The sequence below is a fragment of the Lutra lutra genome, chromosome 14 (genome assembly GCF_902655055.1).
Source record: "Lutra lutra chromosome 14, mLutLut1.2, whole genome shotgun sequence".
Classification (NCBI taxonomy): domain Eukaryota; kingdom Metazoa; phylum Chordata; class Mammalia; order Carnivora; family Mustelidae; genus Lutra; species Lutra lutra.
In genome coordinates this window covers 79,020,266-79,046,198 of record NC_062291.1, presented here as the reverse complement: position 1 = coordinate 79,046,198, position 25,933 = coordinate 79,020,266, and the positions used below count along the sequence as shown (strand labels likewise).

At 47.9% G+C, this 25,933-nt stretch overlaps 1 protein-coding gene across 18 annotated transcripts in view; it reads left to right on the top strand.

The window, feature by feature from the left end:
* Nucleotides 1-25,112, top strand: part of FGFR2 (fibroblast growth factor receptor 2) — a 102,929-nt gene extending 77,817 nt beyond the window's left edge. For 17 of the 18 annotated variants that reach the window (XM_047702412.1, XM_047702410.1, XM_047702409.1 and 14 more), the window contains 9 exons: nt 2,856-3,007; nt 6,125-6,246; nt 8,503-8,613; nt 10,238-10,428; nt 16,606-16,728; nt 17,272-17,342; nt 19,083-19,220; nt 20,795-20,900; nt 24,296-25,112. In XM_047702412.1, the coding sequence (XP_047558368.1) occupies nt 2,856-3,007; nt 6,125-6,246; nt 8,503-8,613; nt 10,238-10,428; nt 16,606-16,728; nt 17,272-17,342; nt 19,083-19,220; nt 20,795-20,900; nt 24,296-24,460 (1,179 nt within the window). In that variant the 3' untranslated portion in view covers nt 24,461-25,112. Of the gene's footprint in view, nt 1-2,855; nt 3,008-6,124; nt 6,247-8,502; nt 8,614-10,237; nt 10,429-16,605; nt 16,729-17,271; nt 17,343-19,082; nt 19,221-20,794; nt 20,901-24,202 lie in introns of all 18 variants that reach the window. The other variant, XM_047702397.1, reaches the window with a different exon arrangement.
* Nucleotides 25,113-25,933: the final 821 nt, after the last annotated feature.

The window sequence follows — 25,933 nt, the reverse complement described above, 5'->3', positions numbered from 1 at the left end:
TGTTCTCGTCATTTCTACCTCATTTTGGAAATCAAGTCAATGTGTTTCAAACGTGTTTTTCTTGTTAAAGAAGGTGCTATTTCTAAAACATCAGAGAAATACATAGACAAGGTAATAAAATTCAAATGGCTTAGAGAGTTCTGAGGTAGAACAAATTCTGCCCCATCCCTCAGCTGTTTGAGTCTCTCTCTGAAGGTGGCCGCTCTGAAATCTCTATCCTTCCTGAACGTTTGGAAGTAATGCTGTGTTCTCACACCCACAAGGGAAGAAATTCTGGAGGACCTATTCACTCAGAACCACCTCCCCCTGTGATTTCCCCATTGGGTTCCCCTCCTTTCTACCGATGCCAGCACACCAGGCACCGATGGTGGAATTCTGGAAATCCTGCAGGGCCGGTGGCGAGAGTCTACCTGGCTGGCCTTGCAGAGAGCGTCACGACGACAGAAACTGTTAGAGCGCGGCCTTTTGAGGCTTGCGTCATCTCATCGTGAGGCTGACTTTTACTAGTGTGGTTGGTACTTGTTGCTTGTGACCTTTAAGTACAAGTTCCCGTTGTAGTGAATGGTGATTTTTTTCCTCTTCGTGGGGAAGAACTTTCCAGAAAACACCAGCCTCTTTTGGTATCCATAGCACATGGCCTTGAGTCAGTGTAGTGCCCTGTGTTGGGCCCCCCACACTGGAGGGGTGTTCCAGGTTGTCTCTTTGGCCAAGGTGGGGTTCCTGCCTCGGCCCCGGCATTAGTGGGGGCCAGGGGTGGATTCTGGGGGAGTCGCCACGGTCACTACTGTGCTTTCTTCCTTGCTTCTGCCATTCGAGTGTGTGGACACTTGGGTGTGAGGCTGCAGCTTTTTGGAGCCCAGTCTGTTCATGGGGTTCTCTCAACTCCAAAATTAATGATTCTTCAACTCCTTTTGAAAGAAAAAAATTATTTATGGCGCTCACAATAACACGGCTCATACTGTCTGCATAGTAAAATTTAGGAGGGAGTCCCCTGTCAAAAGATTGCTTAGAAGGGTCAGAAATGTTTTCTTGTACATTTTATTTTTATATTTTAAAGATTAATATATTTAGGGGCGCCTGGGTGGCTCAAGTGGGTTAAGCCTCTGCCTTCGGCTCAGGTCATGATCCCAGGGTCCTGAGATGGAGCCCCACATCGGGCTCTCTGCTCAGCAGGGAGCCTGCTTCCCCCCTCTCCCTGCCTGCCTCTCTGCCTGCTTGTGCTTTCTGTCTGTCAAATAAATAAATAAAATCTTTAAAAAAAGGATTAATATATTTAGAGGGAGAGTGAGTGGGGGGACAGAGAGGGAGGGAGAATCCTCAAGCAGACTGTGCTGAGTGGGGAACCCAGCATGGGGCTCGATCCCACAGCCCTGGGATTGTGACCTGAGCTGAAATCTGGAGTCTGATGCTCGACCGGTTGAGTCACCCAGGTGCCCGTTCTCTTGTACATTTTAAAACATAATAGAAATTCTGGCTTAAAAATCCCATGCAACTTGATTTTAGTACTGAAAGCAACTTCCTGTTCCTAAAATGATTTCCCCCTCCCAGTCCATTCTTGGGCGTTTCTTGGGATTCCGTCTGTACTAAGGGCAGTTTGGGCTTACCAAGAAGAGAATAAAGGTTTTCCCAATAGGACGTGGCCCAGGAAGTACAGATCTTCTGGTTCCCAGTGGGGATGGTTCAGGTTCTACTTTGTGAACACTCATCCCAACTAAGTTTGCTCACCTGTGTTCCGTCTTTGGCATCTTAATTTGAAAATTACTCATCAGCACAGCTGGGGCATGCAGTTGACCTGCGCAGTCGTGCAGGGGATAGAACCAGGTGGGGGGGACAGCGGGCTGCTTTGTTGGACCATGTTAAACCTCATGTTCTGACTTTCTTGAGCCCCAGGGCTCGTTCATGGTTTAGAATAAGGTGGTCAAGCAGCCCGCGATTGTATCAGGACAGTTCAGTAACTGTTAAAACTGGCCTTCAGGTGGGCTCTGCGCGAGTTTTCCTTTACAGAAACCAGCACAGGGAGGACGCTATGTTTAAGAAGTAACCCTTTTATCAGACGCAGCCCGAAAAGGGTGATGGTGAATGACAAAACTCGGGGAAACCCTTGCCTACCTCAGGTGGGAGAGGAGCTTTGCTATGTGATTATGAATCGAGGATGTAGTTTTTTTTCTCCTTGACTCTTCATCCCTTGTGTCCAGTCCACTCATTTCTGAAGGCGAAGTTGACAAGAATCTTGATTTTCACCGAATGGTCGGCGTCAGCACAGAACGGCCCCAGGGCCTGGCTTCAGGTGTCCTGGCATTATGGCCCTGGGAGCGAATAGAACGCCCTTCACCTTCAAATCCTAGAGCTAGCTCCTTGAGACATCCGGCTTTTCTTTCCAAAAGGCAGATGAAATATCGAAGAGCGGATTTTCTAAGAAGGTTCCATGGAGTTGCATAGGCAGAGAATTGATTCATGGTCTGAGCTGGTCCACAGGGAGATTGATTGTGCGGGGCTCTGGGACAGATCTAGGCCAAAAGGCAATTGCGAAGCCCGTGGGGTGGTTGCCCTGTGCTCAGGTGCTTATTTGGGAGGAATTAGGTCAGAAAGCTGACTTAGATGTTGCTCAGGTACCATCTAAAAATGTTTGCAAATCTGGTCTTAGGAACCTCGGATATGGGTGAAATCTGGTGCTGCAGAGATGGGAGCGCAGAGGAGCTGGGATCCAGTGGTTTGGGGCCTAAATTCTTGACTTTGTCCAGTGCTCCCACTTGTCTTCCTTTCTAAGGATCGAACATCTGGCTGGGCTCTGGCCGGCTGCCAGGCCTCCCAGGTAGAGCCAGGATTACATCTGGGGCTTTGCATTTTGTATCCAGGTTTCTGCCGAGTCCAGCTCCTCCATGAACTCCAACACCCCACTGGTGAGGATAACCACACGCCTGTCCTCAACAGCAGACACTCCCATGCTGGCAGGGGTCTCCGAGTATGAATTGCCAGAAGATCCAAAGTGGGAGTTCCCAAGAGATAAGTGAGTATTTCTATTGGCTGCAGCCCCGAATGGAATCATGTATAAATGGGGATGCTGGATTGACATGTTCTTTTCCTGATCTTAACTGCAAAGGTCATGTGTGACGGGGTCAGTAGGAACGAGTGAGATTGTAATTCTAAATAACCAACTTCTGAAAAAGAAAAGAATGGATTTTCTCTCTCTCTTTCTATTTCACTGGTTCTTTTAAAACAGATGCTAGGCATGGCTGGTCCCCAACCAAGATAATACTTTCTTAGCACTTTTTTTACTTTTGAGATGATTCAAACCCAGTCACACGGACTTCATGTAAGGCCGTATTCCATTTGTAAAACAGATACAATGTTCCAACTTCTGGTTATTAGAACATGACTCTTCTATAGTTCATTTCTTTGGGGGAAATTAGGTATAAGACATAAATTGTCTGAAGAATCTTTAGTCCATGTTGCTCCTTTTAAGTGTTGTTAATGTGATATGTGGCTGTGAAGGTCTGAATACGGTACCTGATGTCACATTTCCTCTGGTCCGTAATATTTTCTCTATCGGATGATGTGGAGGTGTTTCAATCCGATGTTTAGTCAGAGCATGGCCACCTGGGCTCTGTTGAAGGCATTACTGGGGAGTCTTTATGTCTTGATTTGGCGTCAGGCCTGTGTATTTGGGCTGTCTTGGGTGGGATTTGAATCCTTGCTCAGCTAGCCAGTGGCTGGGCAGCCTTGACTCTCTGAACTTCATGTTTATAAAATGATGACCATGGTGTAGACTTCACAGGACTGAGTACGGTTCTGGACTCATGAGTTTCCACGTCTTGCGCTCTCCTTCATGTAGTGGTAAGCTAGGGGCTCTGAACCGTAGACCCCAACAATATGGCAGTGCTTGGCAGAGAGTGTGGGAGGCAGACCCTGTGCTCCCGGCACTCTGTCTTCTGGGCGGGACCAGCTTCTAGACCTACCTTCTGCAGTACAGTCTGATGGTCCTTCAAGGCCCTCAGCTCACTTCTGGGGTACCACTTGTAGTCCCCCGAGTCTGAACCGTGGTACTAGTGGAAGGTGGAAATCATGGACTCTCCGTCTACATCATGTCAACTAAGACAAGCTCTTGCCTTGCTTCTGTGTAGAGCTCCTACTCACCGTTGGTCTTGACATTGGCAGTATCTCCCTGAGATTAGGTCAGAGAGGTGTTTAATTACGACAGAAGAAACTCATCCACCAATGTAGAGGTACCAAGATAAGCTTTTCCAGAGCCTGGGTCTGACGAGTTCTGTTTGGAAAGAGAGGGAGCTTATAGGGCCCTGTGATTTTTTTTTTTCTTTAAATTTATTTATTTGTTAGAGAGAGAGAGAGAGAGAGAGAGCACAAGTAGGCAGAGAGGCAGGCGGCGGGGCAGGGGAGAGAGAAGCAGGTTCCCTGCTGAGCAGAGAGCCCGACGCGGGGCTCAATCCCAGGACCCTGAGATCATGACCTGAGCGGAAGGCAGAGGCTTAACCCACTGAGCCCCCCGGGCGCCCCAGGGCACTGTGATTTTGATTCCCACAACTCCACGCCACTTTTGCTTCCCAGGAGCCAGTCTGGAGATACGAATGTGTATCATAAGCTAGAATCAAATAACTGCCCAGGTCTCACTCTGTCAGGAGGGTTAAGGGAGGTCATTTCCAGTGTGTTCGTGTGTTGTAGTGGACAGACCATTCACTTGGTTTTTGAACAACAACCAGGAGACATCAGAGAAAAACACAAAGAGTGGTGTCCTTACCTGGGGAGTGTGGAAAGAGAACAGGGCTGTTTCTCACGAAGCCACCTCGCTCCCTCCTTTGGGCGTACAAGCAAGAGGGCTCCTGCGCACGTTCCTGTGCATAGAGGACTGACCTGGGTGGCTGTGATGGGACGTTAAGAAACGACGGCTCTCAGGTTCGGGCCACAGTGCTCGCCGCCCGTGACGCCGCCAACAGTGGACGTCTGTGTGTGCCTAACCGTCCGCTCCCACCGGGGGGGGGGGGCTGAGTGCGGAAAATGTGAGTGCTAAGCGTTTCAGAACAGAGTTGAGCACAAATGTAGGTGGGGCAGATTTCTAGTGAATGAAGGCTATTTAGAAGAGGTTTATTAGATTGGAGACAGAGGTGGCACAAAGAAAGGATTGTTAGGCTTGTACTAACAGGGCAGAGGGACATAAATTAGCCATTTTTCCAATGCAAATGTTTATTTTCTGCCAAGATATTAAATTTAATTTTAGTTCAGGAGAGAAACAGAATGACCTCAGCCTAGCGTACACTGCCCTCAGTCTTTGCTTAGCTTTTGTAAACCATTGTGTACTTAACCATAAATACAGTATATTTACTAAGAGCTGCTAAACACTTTGCTTTTTTGTGCTTAAGTGAAACACACACACACACACACACACATTCATAAGCATTCCAAGGATTTCGCCATTCTGTCGGCTTTTAGAATGTCCAAAGACAATATATGGCCATTAGTAGGACAGGCACCGAGCTTCTGAGCTTAGAAATTAGAAAAATAGTTTATCATGTTCACTCTGGATTTTCTTCATTAACAATTTGGGTAGTTAAGGATTTCTGAACTGTTAGGTCAAGAAAGATTTCCCTCAATTTCTAGAAATGTCTTTGTCCTTTAGGGAAAAATTAGAGATTCCTTGAAATGCATTTAAGATTCATATCATGTAACTTGGCCAGGAATGTGACCGTAAAATCCGCTGGTATTTGAATAATAGTGATTTTAAAGACATCACTTCACAGAGACCAAAAAAGAAGAACAGCTTTAACAGTTTTTCTTTTAAGACATTTTAAATTACGAATATTCAATTGGCCTGAGATCAGAAGCTCCTCCTTGTTAGCACTTAGGAAAGCTGACCGCCTCACTAGCAAGGATACCTTCCACAAAGAAAATAAATCGTGAACACAAATGTGAAACTTAATAGCTGTCCCGCCCGTAATTGACATTCTCTACAACGTCACTAAGAAAATACTCAAGCGCGTGTATACTCCGGTCTCATTAGTTCCATATGATAAATGCTCCATGCTTTTGCAAGCCGCTGAAAGATTTTTATATTTCGTTCTGGAATTTCCCCTTCACCAGATGCTCTGCGCTAATCCCCTATTTACACATTTAGGCTGACGCTGGGCAAACCTCTGGGGGAAGGTTGCTTTGGGCAAGTGGTCATGGCTGAGGCGGTGGGAATTGACAAAGAGAAGCCCAAGGAAGCAGTCACTGTGGCCGTGAAGATGTTGAAAGGTGCGTGGGGAGGGGGACGGGCGGGGGGTTGGGGAGAAGCCTTATCAAGAATGTTCCTTTTGTGGCATGTGAACTCCATCATGGCAGGGGGTCAGAGAGCACATAGTTGACCCAGGGGTTGAGAAGTTTTCAGTATAAATCAGCATCCTGGACAGACGATTTATCTGGAGCTGCGTGCACTTCCAAGAAAGAAAAGCCCGTTTTGTTAGAAAGGGTGGCCTCCCATCCCAGATTGTTCTTGGTCAGCTCCTTATTGATGACCGTGATTTTTTTTTTATTCCCACTGTATATGTATGTGCTTAGAAAAATCAACTCCCGTGTGATTGGTTCCTTTAGATGAGTCTGGGTATGCTGAATTTAACTTGCAAACGAAGGAAGGTTGGCCTCTGGGAGGGAGTGAGGAGGCGTAGGGAGAGGAGGACATACCTCTTTTGTAAGAGGAACAACGCAGAATTGACACTGGTCTGGGAGAAGCCCTTGGAGAGCTAATAGGGAAGGAGCGGGATTGGTGGCCTGGCAGAACCTTCTGGAACATGTGAACAGTTACTGTGTGATGTGGATGTCACATGGCATTCGTGGGATGACCGCCCAGCCCTGCTTCATGCTCATGTCCAAGGAGCTTACAGCACTTCCAACTGTCAGCTCCGTAGTATTCTCTTAGGAGAGGAGTTCCAGGGAATGGTTCTGTTACAAACCCTATTGTTGGGGGCTGAGAAAGGATGGAGCTTTTCCTGTGTGTCCAGGCAGAGATGCCTGTTCTTGGATGTGGGTGCCTCTCCCATCGTGGATGCTCCTGGAGTTAGGCTTTTTCTTTCTTTTGTGGGCTCTCTGTGATGGTCATCCTGTCCTTCCCCAAGTGGGGAGGTAGCAGGGTGGAAATAGTATTTAAAAAAAAAAAAAAAAGGAATTTTTTTAAGCTGTTGATCTGAGTGGCTCTTTGGGAAGCTTGGGTGTTTTGAGCCCTTCACTTTGGGATTTGATGCGAGGGAGGCCCGTGCTCAGCAGCTCAGCTGCACCAACAGAGATGATCCTCTGGCTTTTGTCCTGCATGGCTGGGGTCTGCCTGTGTGCCCTCGCCCCCCTGTGTGGCAGGTGTAGGCAGCTGTGTGCCCCCAACAGCCAGCCTCAGCAGCCCCTGGCCACTGACCATGGCCAATGTGGGGAAGGCCTAGGCTTCCAGTCTCTCTTGGCTGAACTTTTGTTTGGTTTTTGGAGCTCAGAATTAGAGATCTGAGCGTTTGTTTCTCTGGGTATAATCAGGCTAGCCTTCCCTTTAAGGGTGGAGGCGGGCATCGGCCCCAGAGCCCTGTGGGGACCCTGGCGACTCTTACAGGCAGTGGGTGGCTCACGTCAGGACAGCCCTCCCCGTGCTCCAGCCCAATGCGTTGCTCATTCATTTGTGAAGTTAAAAAACTTTTGGCCACGTGGCTCGTTTGCATTTCTTTATCTCATTTTTTTTTTTTAGTAAATGCAGAGTTTTTCATATCAAATGAACTCGAAGGGAGGCCCATGGGGAAGAGTCTTGCCACTCTCCAGAAGCTATGAGCCCATGAATGTGGGACCGAAGCTGTTTTTCTTGAAATTGGAGAGCAGAGGTTTATAAAACTTCTATTTTTTTAGGTTGGGACTCAAAGACCCCTTTGGAAGGCATGAAACTTTGCCTGCTCAAAAGACACACGTGCGCGCGCGCGCGCACACACACACACACACACACACACACACTTTTGTAAACACTTACAAGGTGCCCTCTGAACCTGTCTGTGACTTCTGTAAGGGCTCGGATTAGTGGCATTTGATCTGGAGAAAGTCTGTTGATTTGGGATGCCCCATTCCTCTCTCCCTCCTCTTCCTTTCTGTTGGACTCCCAGTTGCTTTTAGGCACCTTGAAGTTCGATACGGTTTTTTGGAGGCACCGTAGATCTGCCAGAAGGTGGACTTGCTTCACGATAAAGTTAAACACCCCCACACTCGGGGGGGTTGCTAGAAAAGAATTGGTCTTAGCATCAGAGGCCTATATTCTCATCCTGACTTTTGACCCCACTGACCCCAAATTAGCTGTTTGACACGGAGCAGGGCAGTTCCCTGTCTGGGCCTTTGCCCCCTTACCAATAAAATGAGGGAGATGATTTAGAAAGTGTTTTCTGGTCCTAAAATTCAATTTCACGCTGTTTCCACTAAGTTTCTGGCAACTAGCAGCAGCTGTTGATGGGTTAGAGGAAACTACTAACTGGTTTTTAATTTACCTAATGTTTGTAGATGATGCCACAGAGAAAGATCTTTCTGATCTAGTGTCCGAGATGGAGATGATGAAGATGATTGGAAAACACAAAAATATCATAAATCTCCTTGGAGCCTGTACTCAGGATGGTGAGTAGGAGGAAAAAATGCTTTCATCCAAATAATTTGAGCTTCAGTGTTAACATCATTTTAGAAATGGTTGGACTTTTGGATCTTGCTGCTAGGCACCTCAAGGGAATGTTTAAAATTCTCTTTCAAATCCCCTTAGGAAGATGTTCCTGGCCATGAACACAAAGGGGACTTTGTGACTGTACAGGGGGACTGGGGAAAGGTAGGCGTTGAGAGGCTTTGAATGGGAGGGCCTTCTAGAGTCCTGCTGTTTTTAGGGCATAACCTGGAGGGTGTTTAGAAAAGACAGTCTCCTTATGTTTTTATTTTGTAGTGCTAAGAGTGATTTTTCAAAATAAGACCCTATGGGGGGCGCCTGGGGGGCTCAGTGGGTTAACAGTCTGCCTTCGGCTCAGGTCATGATCCTGGGGTCCTGGGATCGAGCCCTATATTGGGCTCCCTGTTCAGGGGGGAGTCTGTTTGTCCCTCCCTCTCTGCCTCTCCTGCTGATGCTGTGTCTCCCTCTCTTTCAAATAAACAAAATCTTAGGGAAAAAAAAAAAAAAAAGACCCAGTGTTATGGTTAACAAATCCCTTAAAATGGGGATTGAAGAAGCCATGTCTTGCTGTGGGCGGCGATGGCTGAGCTCCCAATAGTGCAGGAGAGGGACAGAGTGGGACGAAGGGACACATTATCTTCCTTAGAGGAGAGAGTGCTCTGCCTTCTCTCACTGGAGAGCTGACACTTTGGAAATCAGTTTGACGATAATTTATAAACTTGAAGATGGCTATCTTTGCCGCAGCTTTTCTCTTTTAGGTCTATACCAGGAGTTGGGAGACTTTCTGGGAAGGGTGATTGTAGATATTTTCGGTTTTGTGGCCATTAGGGTCTTTGTGGCAACTCCTCACCTTTGCCAGTGTAGTGAGAAAGCAGCCACAGACAGTACAGAAATGAATGGGCCTGGCTGTGTGCCAATACGCTTCAATTACAGAAAGAGGCCGTGGGCAGGATTCGGCCTGCGGGCTGTAGTTTGCTGGCCTCTGGTCCATGCCTCGGAGAGAGGGCGGCACGTGTGTGTCGGGAAGCAGACACAGAAAGGTTCACTGCGCGCTAGAACCTGGAAGCAATGTCAGTGCCCACAAATGTAGGAAAATAGTGTTTATGTGATGGGATGTAGATAGGAATAGAAAAGGAACGATCTCGATTTATTTTTATCAGCCTGATTGGGTTCCATGCGGATAACGTGTAAGGGAATAATGTTAGCTGTAGCTCTATTATATATACCACTAAAAATAATAACGTTGTTTCTTGATCCATATCTGTATGTCAGATGGTTAAAGTGAACTGGAAAAGGCAAATTTATGATAAGCGTTGCTCTGCAGGAGGGCGCAGGTGAGCCGGGGAGTGGCAGGGAAGGACGCTCTCTGCCTCTTCTACTAGGACTTTTGAGGCTATCTTGACCCAAGTCTCAGTGATCACTGGGGGAAGATGTGATTGCAGGTGTTGTGTTTTTGTGAGTGCTTTTCTATATGTTTCAATTAAAGAAAAAAAAAAAGTGCTGGGTTCTCAGAAACAAAACTGGGCTGAGCTTCCCAAGGTGGGTCTGGGTGCATCGTCTCAGCGAGCTTGCCCTGTCCATCCACAGGGCCTCTCTACGTCATCGTCGAGTATGCCTCGAAAGGCAACCTCCGTGAATACCTCCGAGCCCGCAGGCCGCCTGGGATGGAGTACTCCTATGACATCAACCGCGTTCCCGAGGAGCAGATGACCTTCAAGGACTTGGTGTCCTGCACCTACCAGCTGGCGAGGGGCATGGAGTACTTGGCTTCCCAGAAAGTGAGTCCTTCGCATTCTCCTCAGTTGGGTGGATTCCAGTGAAAAAGGTCTGTGAAGAAAACAGGCAATTTGGACGTGCTCATTTGCTGAATCAAGCCCTTGCATGTCTTGTACAACCTGGAAAATATTTATCGTGTTATTCACGTTGGGGTTTGGTGAACTCTTTAAAAGCCAAAGCAGCCTCAGACGTGACATGGCAGAGATGAGCAGAAAAGATGTCTCTTCCTCTGGGATTCTGCTCTCGGCACGGAACAGCTAGGTTAGGGGGCGCTGCCTTTAATTCTGATGAGTTTTGGGGGCTTTATTTGTTTTGGGATGAGTTTTTGGACGTAGACTTTGGGTGTCGTGTTTATAGTTCTAAGCTTGGAAGGGCCTTGAATATTCTATGACTAAAGATCACGCGAGGGGACATTTTAGGAACACGGGGTCCTGGGTGTCATCTGGGTTTATTTTGTCTCATTTAGCGGGGTGACCCTCTGGTTCAAAATTGGCCAGGTCCCCTGAGGTGAACCGTCTGCATTCCAAGCATGCCACTTGCAGTGGAACTTTAAACATCTGAGTTATTCTGAAAGCAGTTAGACAGGTGCCCTGATGTCCTCTGGGGCATTTTGGATGACCCAGGACACCCTGCCTTAGCTCACACTTTGGCAGGGAGGGAGGGTTACAGAACTTTCCCCTTGGTCAGAAGTGGGGTTCCTTCCTACCTGTGGTGGGGCTTAATGCTGCTCTTTGGGTCCCCAAAGAAGTGAGGTTCTCTTGTGGGCGTGGACACCTTGTCACCGGGGACCCGAGCTTGGTCATGGCTCGGCCCATTCACAGCAGTGGGGGATGCGACCACAGGGATAAGGGAGGGGCGGCTGTCCCTCAGCCGCTGCTTCTGTGGCTGTGTTGGAACGTGGCCAGAGCTCCCACGTATTCTGTTTTTTTGGTTTGTTTTTTATTTTCTTTTTTGTTTGTGTTTTATTTTCGAGGGAGTCCAGAGTTGGAGACTTTCTCAGATTTCTTTTTTTCCGGGAAAAGCTCTTAACCTGTAGATTTTAGGGAACTGTTGTGCCCGCGATTGTGCGCATGTGCGGGAATACAGGCCCCGCTGAAAAGTCTTCGACGTGAGGAAATGGATCATATCCAGAATGGGGGACGTTTGACAAGACATCGCTCCCACATGTCCAAGTTGTGAGAGACAAAAACCACTGGGGGGGACAGTTCAGATTAAGGGAGGCTTAAGGGACAGGATAACCATGTGTGCATGTGTGACCCTGGACTGGGCCTTGGGCAGGGTAGGAAAGGGGGGCAGCTTTTATAGAGAATATTTAGGAACATCGGAAACCTGAATTGGGTCTGCATTCTATAATACGATTGGATTGATATGCAATCTGGGGGTGGTGAGAGTGGTCCTGGATTAAGGTGGGAGATAATTTTTACGTGTTTGGGAGTGAGGTGTGCAGTCACTCTTAAATGGTTCAGGAATACAAAGATGTGTGTTGGGGGTACATTGTGAAGGGAGAGAGCCGGCGTGACAAGCCATCCCAGCACACACGGACCATCGTTGTTCTCTTTCACCTTTGCTGTAGCTTTCAAATGTTCCTCACTAAACCCTGGGGAGCGTGACCCCCCCCAGGTCTGGGGGCCCTGGCCACTCTGTACCCTTCCCCGCATGGGACGGGGGAAGCATTTTTTGGATATAGCGTGGCTCTGCTATTAATACAAAGGCAGTAGGAAGGCTGGCTCAGTCATTTTATTATCCTTCAAGCAAACATTCCCGAGCACTCCTGACTCCTGCCTCGCGCCCTAGGTCAGGCTCCCTTAGTGGGTGGCCGTTACGGGCGGAGTCCTTAGACCTCTTGGAGCAGGAACCTCGGGCGACAGCAGGAGAAATCAACAAATTAGGATGGGAAAGGCTGAGAGGTGTGCTGTGCAGGAGACCGATTGTGGGAGGTCAGTGGGGGGTTGGTGAGTGCCCCCGCCGGGGGACAGCCAGGAGCCGAGTGTGAGATGTGGCTGGAGACAGGCAGGACCAGCTCACTCCAGGCCTCCAGACTGCACCCTAGGCAGGGATAATGGGGGCGGGTCTGTGCTCTAAGGATGGCTCACTGGGACGCTGCTCACAGCTGGTGGGTCGCAAGCTTGGTGCTGGTGTGTTGGGCTCGAGTTTCTTGGCTCCTGCAGGTACTGGAGAAGAAGATGGATTTTAGATAGCTGTTGCTCTTGGGATACTTAGTGATTTCCAGCCTGCGAGATCAGACGGTAGGACCAGGAGGAGGAAGACTCCGAGGCGGGAGGTGGGGGAAGACGGCGGGCAGAGATCCTAGTGGGCACTTGGGCAGGTGCTCTGAACACCAGGGAGAGCCAGTCAAGGGCCGGTGCCAGGAGGAAGCTGCGGGCTGAAGCTCAGCCCTGGGGTCTGGGCTGAGACCTTGGGAGCCAGCAGAGGAAGTGTGGTTCCCAGGCATGGGCGGTCCTGTAGAGGGGGAGTAGGAAAAGCTCTCAGTTTCTCGAGCTTGGCTCAAAGCACCTGATGGCAGTGGAGGCCGAGGGGACACAGAGAGGTGGGAGGAAAGGCAGGATATGGTTCACAGAGGCCACAGGACGGGTTTCTGGAAGGCAGAGTGTTGTTCCTCCCAGAACGGGGCAATTTTTCTTGCACCTGGCTGGTAGAGCCCGTGTGGACTCCTCATTGCTCCCCAGCCCTGAGGACTCTGAGATCCTTCCTCTTTGGAACTGTTGAATATAGGGAAGAGGGAACTTTGTGAAAGGGGGCAATTCTCATTATTAGTCAGTACCAGGTTTTGAGAGCTCAGCATCTGCTAGGCACAGGACGAGCATTTTCCATACAGTATCCTCCATAACCCCAGAACACATCTGAAATAGGGGCGATTTTAGGAGAAGGATTCTGAGGACTGTTCGGAGATGCCAGGACCCCTTCGAAACCAGGTGTGCCTAAGTCATTGTCCTCATTTCCAAGATGGGGACTCCTAGGTCCACAGAGCAGAGAAAAGTTGCTGGTCCTGGGCTTGGCCCTTTGGCCAAGTACCCACCATGCCCCCCAGCCTTCCTCACTGCTCTCTGGTAATCCCTGCCTCACTCTGCTTTGGCGGGGAGTGGGGACGGGACTGATAAGATGCCCTGTGTCAGGGCTTTGCTCACAGACACAGAGTGGGCTAGAAGGGATGGAGTTGTATGTCATTAGGGCCTTGAAGGGTTCCAAAGCCCTTCGTAGAAGATTGCCTGTAGTTAAGGACCTAGAGCTGGTGTTAAGCCAGCAGTAGCTAAAGATCTTAAAAATGGTCCCCTTGAGTGGAGACTGCCTGCAAAGATGGAGGCTTATTCCTGACGGTGAGGGTGAAGAAGAAGGGAAGGGGCCAGATTCTGGTCTGCTCGCACGCATGCCTCCCAGCCTCCAGCCAGGACCTTGCTGGAGGCCCGCTTAAGGAACTGTTGAGTGAGCTCTCTGGCTCATTACTGATGGAATGCAATAATGAATTCGGCTCAGTAAACATTTACTGGGTCAGGCTCTGCAGTCAGTGCTGGGAATATAGACATGAACATGCAGGGTCTGTCCCTGAGCCGTTGAAATATGCGCACGCGTGTGCATGTGTGCGCGTGGGTTGGTGGGGAGCTAGGGGTAGGCAAGTGAAGAGACACCAGGAGTATACAGATTACAGCAAGGTAATGGGTATTTGAACCTTGTACAAATTATGAAAGCTTTGCTTTTTTGTTCAAAGCACACTAATTTTGCTTTTTACCAAATCCCAAAGCCAGTTCGACTTGCTTCAAAGTGTTAAACCTGAGTGGGTGGTGTTTTTGTTACTACAAGCAGGGCCAGCTTCCCCATCTGTAAAATGGGTGCAGTCATACCCATCTCATGGGGAGCCCTGGGAATTTAAGTCAGTCAGCCGTGCGGTGGCCCCCGTCACCTGTCTGGGCCATAAGGATGTTAGTCTTCCTTCCCTTCGTGACTTCCTTAAGAAATGGATGCCAAATGGTCTGAGGGCCTTAGTTATGTAAATGGTCAGCTCTGCCCTGGAGAACAGCTCCGATTTCTGCAGATGATGGGAATTTGGCTTGATGTGAATTATTTTCTTTTTCTTGTATGTTGGTTCCAAGTCTCTTACCGTCCAGCCCAGAGGGTGGGCGTTGGTATCTGCTAGCACCGTGGGATGTGGGACTTCGGTGCTCGATCCTGGCTCTCGCCAAGACAATGATGGAGGTCACTGTTGTGGGTGTCTCTTGAGTTGAGCCCTCATGTGTGGTGGGAGCCCAGCGTGTGGGAATCCAGAGTCTTCTGACCACACAGCTTGCCAAATGCACAGAACTCGTGTCGGCCGGGAGCACGCCGCCGGGAAAGTTTGGCCGAGGGCTTGGAAGTTCAGTCTGAGGAGGCCTCCAAACTAGAACATGGCTCCCGCCTGGCCGGATCCCCAGGCCACTTCTGGGAGCTCTCACGTTTCCTGCTTCCGTTCTGGCCAGGCTCAGGCATACTTACTTGCGGGCTTTTCCTGCTCTCCCTTTCCCGGTCTTCGCCCATCCAGGGGACCACAGAAGCATCTAAAATCAAGGAATTGTTGGGCAGTGGGTAGGAAAAAGTAACTCCTAATTTATTCTTCAGCGAGAGTGTGGCTTGCTCCTTTTTATTGGCCGTTTCTTGGCATCCCTAACTACAAGCAGCCCCGTCTGACCCTTGTCAAGTGGCTGGGTAAGACCTTCTTTCATCCACTAGTTAACTTTGCCAGGAGCCCATGTCAAAACATTTGGTAGAACTTTTTGTTCACTTCCTTAGACTTTGCCTTTTCCAAAAATAGGGGATGGTGATGGGGGAGTCTCCTTACCGTGTGTCATGATGAAGTTTTGTGATACTGAAGTGTAACACTTTACAAAAGCCTGTCATTTGCAGAAAGGAGAAATGGGAGTTATAATGACCAGACCTTTCTGAGACCGAAGAATAGGTATCAGAACTATGAATTAGCTGCCCTGTAGGGAGCGTGTCTGCATTCTCCACCCCACCCCCTGGCCCCCAGGTGTTTCGCAGACCTAGGTGGGGCCCTTTGTGTGGGCCGGTGTCCTCCAGGCCTGGGCATGGACAGACAGGTGTGGGTCATGATACAAGCCTGGAAAGGACATGGCCGGTTCTTTGAGAACCACAGCTCGTGGCGAACATAGCAGGTGCGGCCAGGCTGGGTCTGGAAGCATGGAGACCAGTCAGTCAGTGTGGCTCTCCGTGGGGCTGGGGGTGGGCAGTGGTGATGTCCTGGACTAAGTGTGGCTAGAAGTGGGGACTGAGCAGGGTGGACAGACTGCAGAGGCCTGTGGGAGTCAGCAAATCTGCAGAACTGGGGAGGGGTGTGCAGAGAATTCTGGTGTGTACCTCTTGGACTGAGAGAGTCTCAAGATGAGAACGAGGGGAGCAGAGGCCTTGAATTTGAGGTGCTGACAGGATGTCACAGTGGAAATATCCCGTAGCCTGTGGAAGGTGACAGTTAGGGTCCCAGGAGAAAGGTTAGGAGAGAGGTAGGAATTTGCAGATCTTTTGTGTGTATCTAAAACTAGAAGCCCTGGGGATATGTAGAAGTATACAAAATTAATGGGATATTTCTTCCATTTTAAGGGACAGGGGAAGAGAGGAGCTAGACTGGGAGAGGGTGAACCAAGAGAAGGGATGGGATAGAACTCAAGGTAGGGGGTGGGGACTGTTTTTTAAAAGGAGCACGAATCAACAGTGTCCAGAGCTGCAGAAGGAAACACTGAGGGGTTAGAAGAGCTCACTTGGGTCTGACTGGAGGTTCCCCATAAACTTTTTGGGAGGAGCAGGGATGGAAAGAGAATGTTTGCAGACCTACCAGGAGGTAAAGACGATGTGGTATTGGAGTTTAAACAGCTCTTCTGAAAGTCTGGCTGTAAAGGCTGGGAGAGTAAGTATAGAGATAGAAGGTTTTTAGAATAATCTAGTACAGATCTCCTGGGAAGGGCGACAGTGTTGTTGGTCCTCTGCAAGTAAAAGAGAATTGGCAACTTGGCGTATCTTTGCTCTTTGAAATTATTGGGGCCTTGGTTTTTTAAGTTACCTTTAATTAGAAAAGAAATACCATTTTTTGACCCAAGATGTATTTTTCTGTCTGCATTGTGAGTATGATTTCTCTTTATTCTTGTAATAGTTTGAAACGAGTTCTTTCTTGATTTCAGTGTATTCATCGGGATTTAGCAGCCAGAAATGTTTTGGTAACAGAAAACAATGTCATGAAAATAGCAGACTTTGGACTGGCCAGAGATATCAACAATATAGACTATTACAAAAAGACCACAAACGTAAGTCTATGGTGGTTCTGTGGTGGAAGGGAGGGGGCTAGTGGTGGCACGGAATGTTCCAGATGAGAGATAATAGGACTTCATTCCTCTGCCCTTTCTCCCTGTCCCTGGGCCATGCTCTTGACAAACTTCTCAATGAGCACATTTCAGCTGTCTTTAAGATACTTCAAGTAAATGTGGAACAGCCTTGTCCACGGAACCATCATCAGGCTCTTTGTCAAGAACTTGCCCAGCCAAAACTAGAGCTTGGGAATTTCTGGATTGATTTTTGCCCAGGAGGTGCTCAGGGTGTGTCTCTGTGTGAGGGAGATCAAGCGTCATGAGAGTCCAAAGAAATGGCATTTTACTCGTGTGCCCAGATCTGTGCATTTTGCATGTTACACATAGGCCCTGCGGGGACTGATTTCTGCTCTGGGAACACACCAGTGACAGTCAGTGTCAGCTCTCAGATAGGACACAGCCTGCTGAGCGAGCAAAAGTAAACTGGTTGTAATCTAGCGGTTTTTACCTTTTTTTTTTTTTTTTTTTAACCCACACCCGCAGGGGCGACTTCCAGTCAAGTGGATGGCCCCAGAAGCCCTTTTTGACCGCGTGTACACCCACCAGAGTGACGTGTAAGTAACTCCCTTCTCTCCAGCTTCTTGGCCAGGTTGGGTTGCAAAAATACTGTGTTCACCCTTCTTCATTCTTCGGCGCCTGCCGTATTTCACACATCGATGGAAGGTGCAGGAGCCAGCCTCAGAAAGGGCGGATTTTCTGGTAGGCTGGTCACCAGTGCACTGTTGCTAATCTGCCCAGCTTCAAAGTGCACAGGGTCGGGGTGGGGGGGGCGGTGTGTAACTTTGAACCTCCTCCCGCCAGGGCGGAAGTGCTCCCCCCCACCCCCCAACTTACTCACGGATCTACGACTACAGAGCTGCTGTGTCATTTGCCAGGCTGTTGGCGTGTTCTTTGCTCCCTGAAAGAAGGAATTTTGAAACTTTTTTTACTGAGGCTGGTTTGTCCTACTCCCCCACTGACCCTGCATCCTGGGCTCGTCCTTGTAGGGAGAAGCCAAGTGCGGGGGGTGATTTCCACGGGGCCCACTTGTTCTGTTTGTCCTCGGAAAAAATCTGACCTTGTCCTGCCATCCTTGATGAGATTAGAGAAATAGAGTGAAAACTATATAACGTTTCCATTATGATACACTTAAAAATACCATCAGGGTCAGGCTTCAACTGATATTTCAGAATTTCAGGTTTGGAAATTAGGTTGGAAGCAGTTCTCCTGGTGGGAAACCAGGGGGAAGGTACGGAGCATCTCTCTGTACTGTTTTTTCCAAGTTCCTGCGAGTCTATAATTAGCCCAAAATAAAAAGTAAAAAAAAAAAAAAAATCAGTTGAGCTATTTTTATTTACGGGACCAAGAGGCTCTCTGGGGTAGGCCTGGTGTCGCTGCTGGTCCCCTTTAGCAGTCCTAGAAGAAAGGCATTCTGAAACCCGTTTTTGTAGGGAGTCCGCTGCCTGCATTGTGCTCCCACTTTTGCTCTAGACAACACTGGGGAGAGTTTCATTGCTCACCCCAAAACTGAAGGGAGTCAGGAAGGGTGTGTGTTTTGAGCCTCGGGGACGGAGGTAAATGCAGGAGTCTTGGCTTGATTATCCCAGGAATGGCGAGCATCCTGATGAGGCTCAGAAAGGCCAACTAGGCCTCCACGAGGTCAGGTACCCAGGGTGCCCTGTGAGATGCTTTCAGTTTCTGTTGTAGGAAACCCTTTGGGCTCTGGGATTCCTTCATTGTCACCCCAGCCCGGTGCCTGCTCCCTTCCTGACCTTAGTAGTGAAACCTTTATGCTCTCAGATGCTCCAACTGCCACAGCGGGCTGCTGTTGACCTCGCAGAATGGGCTTGCTGGCCTTATTTAGTCAGCAGCCCCTACTGGTGGGTCCCAGCACCCCCGGGGGGGTGGGTGTCAGGTGCAGAGGCTGATGGAAAAGCTGGACGAGAGCATGAAGAATTTTGCAACTTAGGAGCTGAGACCCTCCCATGGCTAACGCTGCATTTAAGAATGTCAGAATAAAAAAGCAACCACCCCAGATCTCCACTAACAAAAAAAACAGAAAAATGGATGGATGGTTTCCCACCCCTACTCTGTTGTCTGTTGACGGAAAATTCCAAGGGAACATCCCTCACGTCCTCATTTGGGAAGGATGCTCCTTCGGGACAGGGAGGGGCCTGTGGGATGAACTGGAGGAGGGTTCAGGCCATTTGTCTTTGAACAGGAGAAGTGAGTGGGCGTCGACGTTATTCACTGGGTACGTTTGGGTTTTGGGGATTCAGGTGGGTCAGTAACACTGTTTTCTCTCTTCCTTGCAGTTGGTCCTTCGGGGTGTTAATGTGGGAGATCTTCACATTGGGGGGCTCCCCCTACCCAGGGATCCCGGTGGAGGAACTTTTTAAGCTGCTGAAGGACGGACACAGGATGGATAAGCCGGCAAACTGCACCAGCGACCTGTAAGGAACCTGTTCTCTCCTGACACCAAGCGGACCCGCGATGCCACTAACTCTCTCCCAACTTATTTCGGGTTTCCTAAGGCCTCTGGTTTTCCGTACAGGCCCTAGGAAGAATTACTGCTGAAGCTTTCTGGGCTTAATCCCAGGACTGGGGAGGATGGCTACACCAATGGCCCTAACTGTCCAAAAGAGAAAACGTCCTTCTGAGGTGTATGGAGTGAGCTCTAAATCAGGGCATTGGGCTTCCCGGCTGAGGGCGTCTGACTTTATTAGAGAGCGAGCCTCAGTGGTCTTCCTGGGCCACTAGGCCGTGCTTCGCTCTTGTCTCTTCTCAGAGGGTCAGGGAGATGGAACTGGCCTTCTCTCATACACAGGCTAGAAAGCACAGCCTTTCCTCACGACCTGTGTCTGTCCCCAATGCAGCCAGTGGGCATGGGCGACCGCTGAAAATTGCTCTTATGGATTGACGTTGACCACATTTCTTCAGAGCACACCGGTGTCTGGTTACCTCTGTTCTACCCAGAGTCTAGCACAGAGAATTAAGAATGTGTCCAGGTGCCATCCTTGGAGTCCCAGATCTGACTATAAAACCATGAGCTGGTTTCGAGAAAAGCCTGGCCCACACTTCAAGTGGAATTATGTTGTGTTTGTGACATGCGTCTTGTGCAGTAGAACTAGTGCTTTGAAAGGGAGTCTCTCTTCCCAACCCCCCTAGGATTAACTAAGAAGAGTGATTGTCCCGGAGACTGTGGTCTATTGTGTATCGTTTCATGGGGATTTTATATCCGTAATCCCATGAGTGCTTTTCACTGTACAGTGGACATCTGATGAATGGCCACATTTTTATAGTATATTATATAAAGGTATTTATTGTGCTGCCTGTCATTCCTATTGCTTTTTCTAATATAGAGGGTCTGTCAAAACCCATGATCAAGATAAGGCCTGGGACCCTAGGCCTGTCCAAGAGTTAATCAGGAAGTTAATGTGCAGCCCTGGGATGGCAGCTTAATTCATGAAAACCTTACGTTAAAGTTGTGTTTTTCAAACTTCATTTTTTTTTTAAACTGAGGAGCCTTTGTCCTCTGTAATCATTAAAATAAAACCTGAAGTGTCAGGGAGAAGAATGTGTAGCGGCTTTGGTCTGGAGCAGGGGCCGGGGGGCGGGGGGCAGGGTGTGCTGGGAAGAGACTGGAGAGCCCGTTGGTCCTAGAAGGCTTTCCCCCCTGCAGTGTCTGAAAGTGCCCGAAAGGTGTGATAACCACCATGCTGTGTCACTGTCACAGGAACGCACAAGTCTGCAGCGAAGATTTAGGAAAAAGTCTCTCCTGATGGCATAGACACTATCGTAAAACATTTGGGGGGGCGGGTAAAGTGATGTGTTTATAGCTCAAAGCGCCTTTCAAGACAAATCAAGCAATGAATATTTTGGGAAAGCAAATAACTGCTTTCTAATTTGGAAAGTTCTGATAGATCTTCATAGTTTAGGACGTATCTCCCTAGCACCTGTTAACAATGGCTGGTAGCCATGCACCACGTCCTTACAGAGTTAATTCACCAGGAAATCTGTTTCCCAGGTATATGATGATGAGGGACTGTTGGCATGCGGTGCCCTCCCAGAGGCCGACGTTCAAACAGTTGGTAGAAGACTTGGATCGGATTCTCACTCTCACAACCAACGAGGTAAGAACCCTCTTCCGGGAGCCTGGGGTCCATTCTTGGGAGGCCCATGTGGCTTTTCCAACACAACCTCCCCCGTCGGAGTCTGTGGTGTAGGTGATCGTTTTCCCACAGGGGTCAGACAGAGTTAAAACGTGTGTTCCTCCTAAATTCTGGTTTCTCTTAGGACTGCAGTTTGAGAGTTCTGACTCAGGAAACCAGACCGAGGGTCCTAGTCGAGGCTGCCGCTCTCTCTGGCCTTCGGGTGGTGGGTCCAGGCTGTTACCACAGGCTGGACAGTGAGGAGACGAGAGAAGTGTCCCAACAGCAGCATTTGGGTTTGTGTGTCAGGAGCTTGGGTTTCTGTGCCCTAGTAATGAACGTAGGAGCTGCTGACCTGTTACTGGTGGTCTCTACCGGAAGCAACGAAGTCCAGTCATTCTAGCTTCCCGCACACGGCGCAGTCCGCCATGACCGTCTGGTAATGGCGTGGGGCATGTGGTCTCCATCCGTGTGCATGTGAATGTATACACAGTTTCATATCATGAGGGGCTTGTGATGTTTTTAAAGATTCATTTATTGGAGAAAGAGCGAGAGCGTGAACGGGGAGGGGCAGAGGGAGAGAAAGAATCTCCAGCAGACTCCCTGCCGAGCTCAGAGCCTGATGTGGGGCTCGATCTCATGACCCTGAGATCCTGGAGAGCCAAAATCAAGAGTCAGATGCTTAACTGACTCAGCCAGCCAGGTGGCCCTGGGATTTATGATTTCTAAGTGAAAACTTGTACCCTTTTGTTAAAATATTTTTCTAGAAAATATTTATAATCTCTACCAATGAAAGAAACACTCGTCTGTCCCAGACCGTCAGAATCCAGTCATGGTAGTGCTCAGCATGTGGACAGAGTGGTCTCTAGGGTTGTAGAGAGTGTCTGATCTGAGCAGGGAAGATGATAAACCCACCAAGGTCAGAAGAATCCCACGAAAAAATGGTTAATGAATCAATTTGTGATATTTAATGAGGGTGCAGCAAACAGTCTTCCTTCAAACAGGAAAAAAGTCCCAAAACCCAGTTCTCTTGACAACAACAAAAAGAGGTTAAAATTGTTTGAATAAAAATATGCATTTAATGTAATTTTGAATACATTTAATAGTTTTAGAATGATTTTTTTTAAAATCAGATGTTGTGATATGAAGCCTTAAGCCAGCAACATTATCTTGTGCGTCTAACTGTAGCCGATAAAAGGGGAGATTGCATTTAAATGAATACAGCTGACCTTCAGAAGTTGAAAGGAAAGGGAGCAGTTCAAGGGGAAAAAAAGCAACTTTCTTCTCCTGCCAAAATTGTTGTTTCTAGTGTAAGTTCCTTTAACCCTAGACTTGGAATCCACTGATACCCCTCTCTTTCCTCTATCAGATCTGAACATTTATGGCTGCATTTAGAAACTGGGAAAGCACTGATATTCCATTTTAATGGTCCTAAGTCCAGGCGCAATGCTCTGTATTTAAATATTTATATTTAAAGTGGGCCCATTCATACTGAAATTTACATCTAGCATCCTAATATAAAAAAAGCAGAATGCCATATTGTCTAACGGATATAAAAATCGAAGTTTCTTTCCTTCGGAAAATCATTACCATATGCTTGAGAAAAATGGTTCCATTTAGGACAAAATTTCATTTTTATCATTGTAAGCAAAAAGTTCTCTTTTGATGTGGTGGGCGTGTTTGTTTCCAGTTGTGCGGTCAATGCTGATGTTGTTGGAACTGACACATTCCCCATTCTGGGATGGGGACTCTTTCCCTTGCCAGCCCTGGTGATGAATTATAGTGGGGTTTTTTTTTTGGGGGGGGGTCTTTTAAAATGTAGAGTCGCCAACATTCTGTGGCTTCTTCTCTGATAACACCGGGCCGGTTGTGCTGTGGTCTGCGCTTTTCTGCCTCCCCTCTCAGCAAAACCACACATCCTGGAATGTGACTGACCGGCTTCAGGGTGTGGGAGCAGAACCACCCCAGCGTGTGAGCCCAGTGGAGGCAGCAAAACCCAGAAGTTCCTCAGTTTAGAAATCTTTCCATAGTTTCTGAGCAAGGGTCTGCGAATCTGTTCATTAAAGGGCCAAATAGTGAACATTTCTTTATCTCCGGGGGCCCCACCGTTCAGTTCAGCCGTCAAGGCGAGAAAGCACTTACAGGGGACGCCTGGGTGGCTCAGTTGGTTGGACGACTGCCTTCGGCTCAGGTCATGATCCTGGAGTCCCGGGATCGAGTCCCGCATCGGGCTCCCAGCTCCACGGGGAGTCTGCTTCTCTCTCTGACCTTCTCCTAGCTCATGCTCTCTCTCACTGTCTCTCTCTCAAATAAATAAATAAAATCTTTAAAAAAAAAAAAAGAAAGCACTTACAGACAAAACGTCAATGAGCGTGTCTATGTTTGAAGTAAAAGTTGATGGACCCTAGCATTCAAATTCTATATGGATTTTACGTCCTTGGATGTCATTTTAATGCCACGAGATATTATTTTTCCTTGGATTTTTTTAACCCCTCCCACCCTTGAAAAAGGTTAACATTTTAGCTCATGTTTCAAAACATGTTTTTAGCTTTCAGACCATGCAAGACCTGGCAGTGGGCTCTCACCCTGCCATAAGTTGGAGGCACTGTTATCCTGGGTCATCCAGTGGGCTCTCTTCACAGCAACCCCAGCAGAGGCTGGAGGGAGCAGAAGAGCCCCTTTCGAATTTCAAACTTTTCTTTAACAGTCCATTATGGATTTAACATACACGAGTACATCGGAGCCTTTTCTGAACCTGTTTACGTTTTCAAACTCAGAGAGCTTCTGAGAGTAATGAATTCCATCTGTGAAATTACTCGCTGAATGGAGACAGAGTCCCCCTAAATTATCCTAGAAACTGCAATAGTAAAGCGTAATTCTTTAAACAAATATTCACGGTCTCCACTATTTTAAGCGGTCCCCTTAAAACACATTGCGTTTTTTTTCATTTTTTGTGGGGCCTCTCGCTCTCTCTCTCTCTCTCTTTCTTGACGAGGCACGTAGCAAGCCACTTGTTGGGATCTGGGCAAGTGGACTGGAGGGCCCAGAATTTTCCCATTCCCTCCTTGCCACTCGTTTATTGATGATGGATTGTAAGAGAAGAGTTCAAGGCAGCCTCGGGTCAATCAAGTGGGGGAGGAGTCTCAAGGAGGTCTTTGTGGGAGCGGGGGGGAGGGGGGACTGGGTCCCTGAATCCTCCAGGGGTGCCCCGTCCCGTCTCCTCTCCGGTAGAGCATCTCAAGAGCCTGCATTTGAAATAAAAGTCTTCTCTTCCCTTCTTTCAGGAATACTTGGACCTCAGTCAGCCTCTCGAACCGTATTCACCTTGTTATCCTGACCCGAGATGAAATAAAACGTCTTCTCTTCCCTTCTTTCAGGAGTACTTGGACCTCAGTCAGCCTCTCGAACAGTATTCACCTAGTTATCCTGACACAAGGAGTTCTTGTTCTTCGGGAGATGATTCTGTTTTCTCTCCGGACCCCATGCCTTACGAGCCCTGCCTTCCTCAGTATCCACACGTAAACGGCAGTGTTAAAACATGAATGAGCTTGTCCTTCTGTCCTTCTGTCCCCACATGGGACGGCGCCAGGAGCCTAGCCACACTGAGCAGGGAGGCCATGCCTCCAGGAGCCGCTTGGCTCCGCTTGTATATATGCATCAGAGGAGTAAATAATTGGAAAAGTAATCGGCACACATGTAAAGAATTTATACAGTTGGAAACTTGTAATCTTCACCAGGAGAAGAAGAATGTTTCTGGGGCTGTGGACTGCCGTGGGCCGCCACGCGCCTGTGACCCACTGTGGGTCCTGGCTGTGGGCCCTCCGAACTCAAGGCAGAGTTACGTTCTGCCTTCCTTGTGAATTTTGTAATAATTGGAGAAAATATATGTCAGCACACACTTACAGAGCACAATGGCAGTATATAGGTGCTGGAAGTATGTAAATATATTCAAATTATGTATAAATATATATTATATATTTACAAGGAATTATTTTTTGTATTGATTTTAAATGGATGTCCCAAGGCACCTAGAAAATTGGTCTCTCTTTTTTAAATAGCTCTTTGCTAAATGCTGTTCTTACACAGAATTTCTTAATTTTCACCGAGCAGAGGTGGAAGAATACTTTTGCTTTCAGGGAAAATGGTATAATGTTAATTTATTAATGAATTGGTAATATACAAAACAATTAATCATTTATAGTTTTGTGTTTTGTTTTGTTTTGTTGTTTGGTAATTTAAGTGGCATTTCTGTGCAGACAGCACATCGGACTAGTGGATCTATGGCTTGGACTTAACTAGTTATCAGATTCTTTGAAAAGAGAAATATTTACAGAGTATGACTAATTTGGGGAAGATGAAGTTTTGATTTATCTGTTTAAACTCTGCTGTCAAATGATTGTTCTTACACCACCAAAACACCGATAGGAAACAAACCCATTAGGAGGAGAGTATTTTGTTTTGCTGTGCAGCTCTGTCATTGGGCCCCTGGAACATTCAACTAGACTTCCCAAGACAAATGGTACCAGCGTTCTCTTAAAAAGATGCCTTAATCCATTCCTCGAGGATGGACCTTAGTTGACGACTGTACTCCTCTCCGGCAGCTGGCCTTCTGCCCTGAGTTGCACGTTAATCAGATTAGCCTGTATTCTCTTCAGTGGATTTTGATAATGGCTTCCAGATTCACTGGCGTTAGAGAAGCCTTTTAGAATCTTCACGTCTCATCGTAGAAATTGAAACACTGAGTTGTTCTGCTGATGGTTTTGGAGATACTTCCATCTTTTTAAGGGATTGCTTCTGCCTAAGTCTGGCAGGCCCTCACCAAAAGATCAGGCCTCATACCAACGTCAGACACAATGTTGCCGTGTTGTGCGTTCTATATGAAAGTATCGTGTTTTGCTTTGGAAACAAACACCTACTCACTTTGCTATAGCCATGCAACATGAATGCAGATTACACTGATTCTACTTGTTACAAAATTGGAGAAAGTATTTAATAAAACCTGTTAATTTTTATAC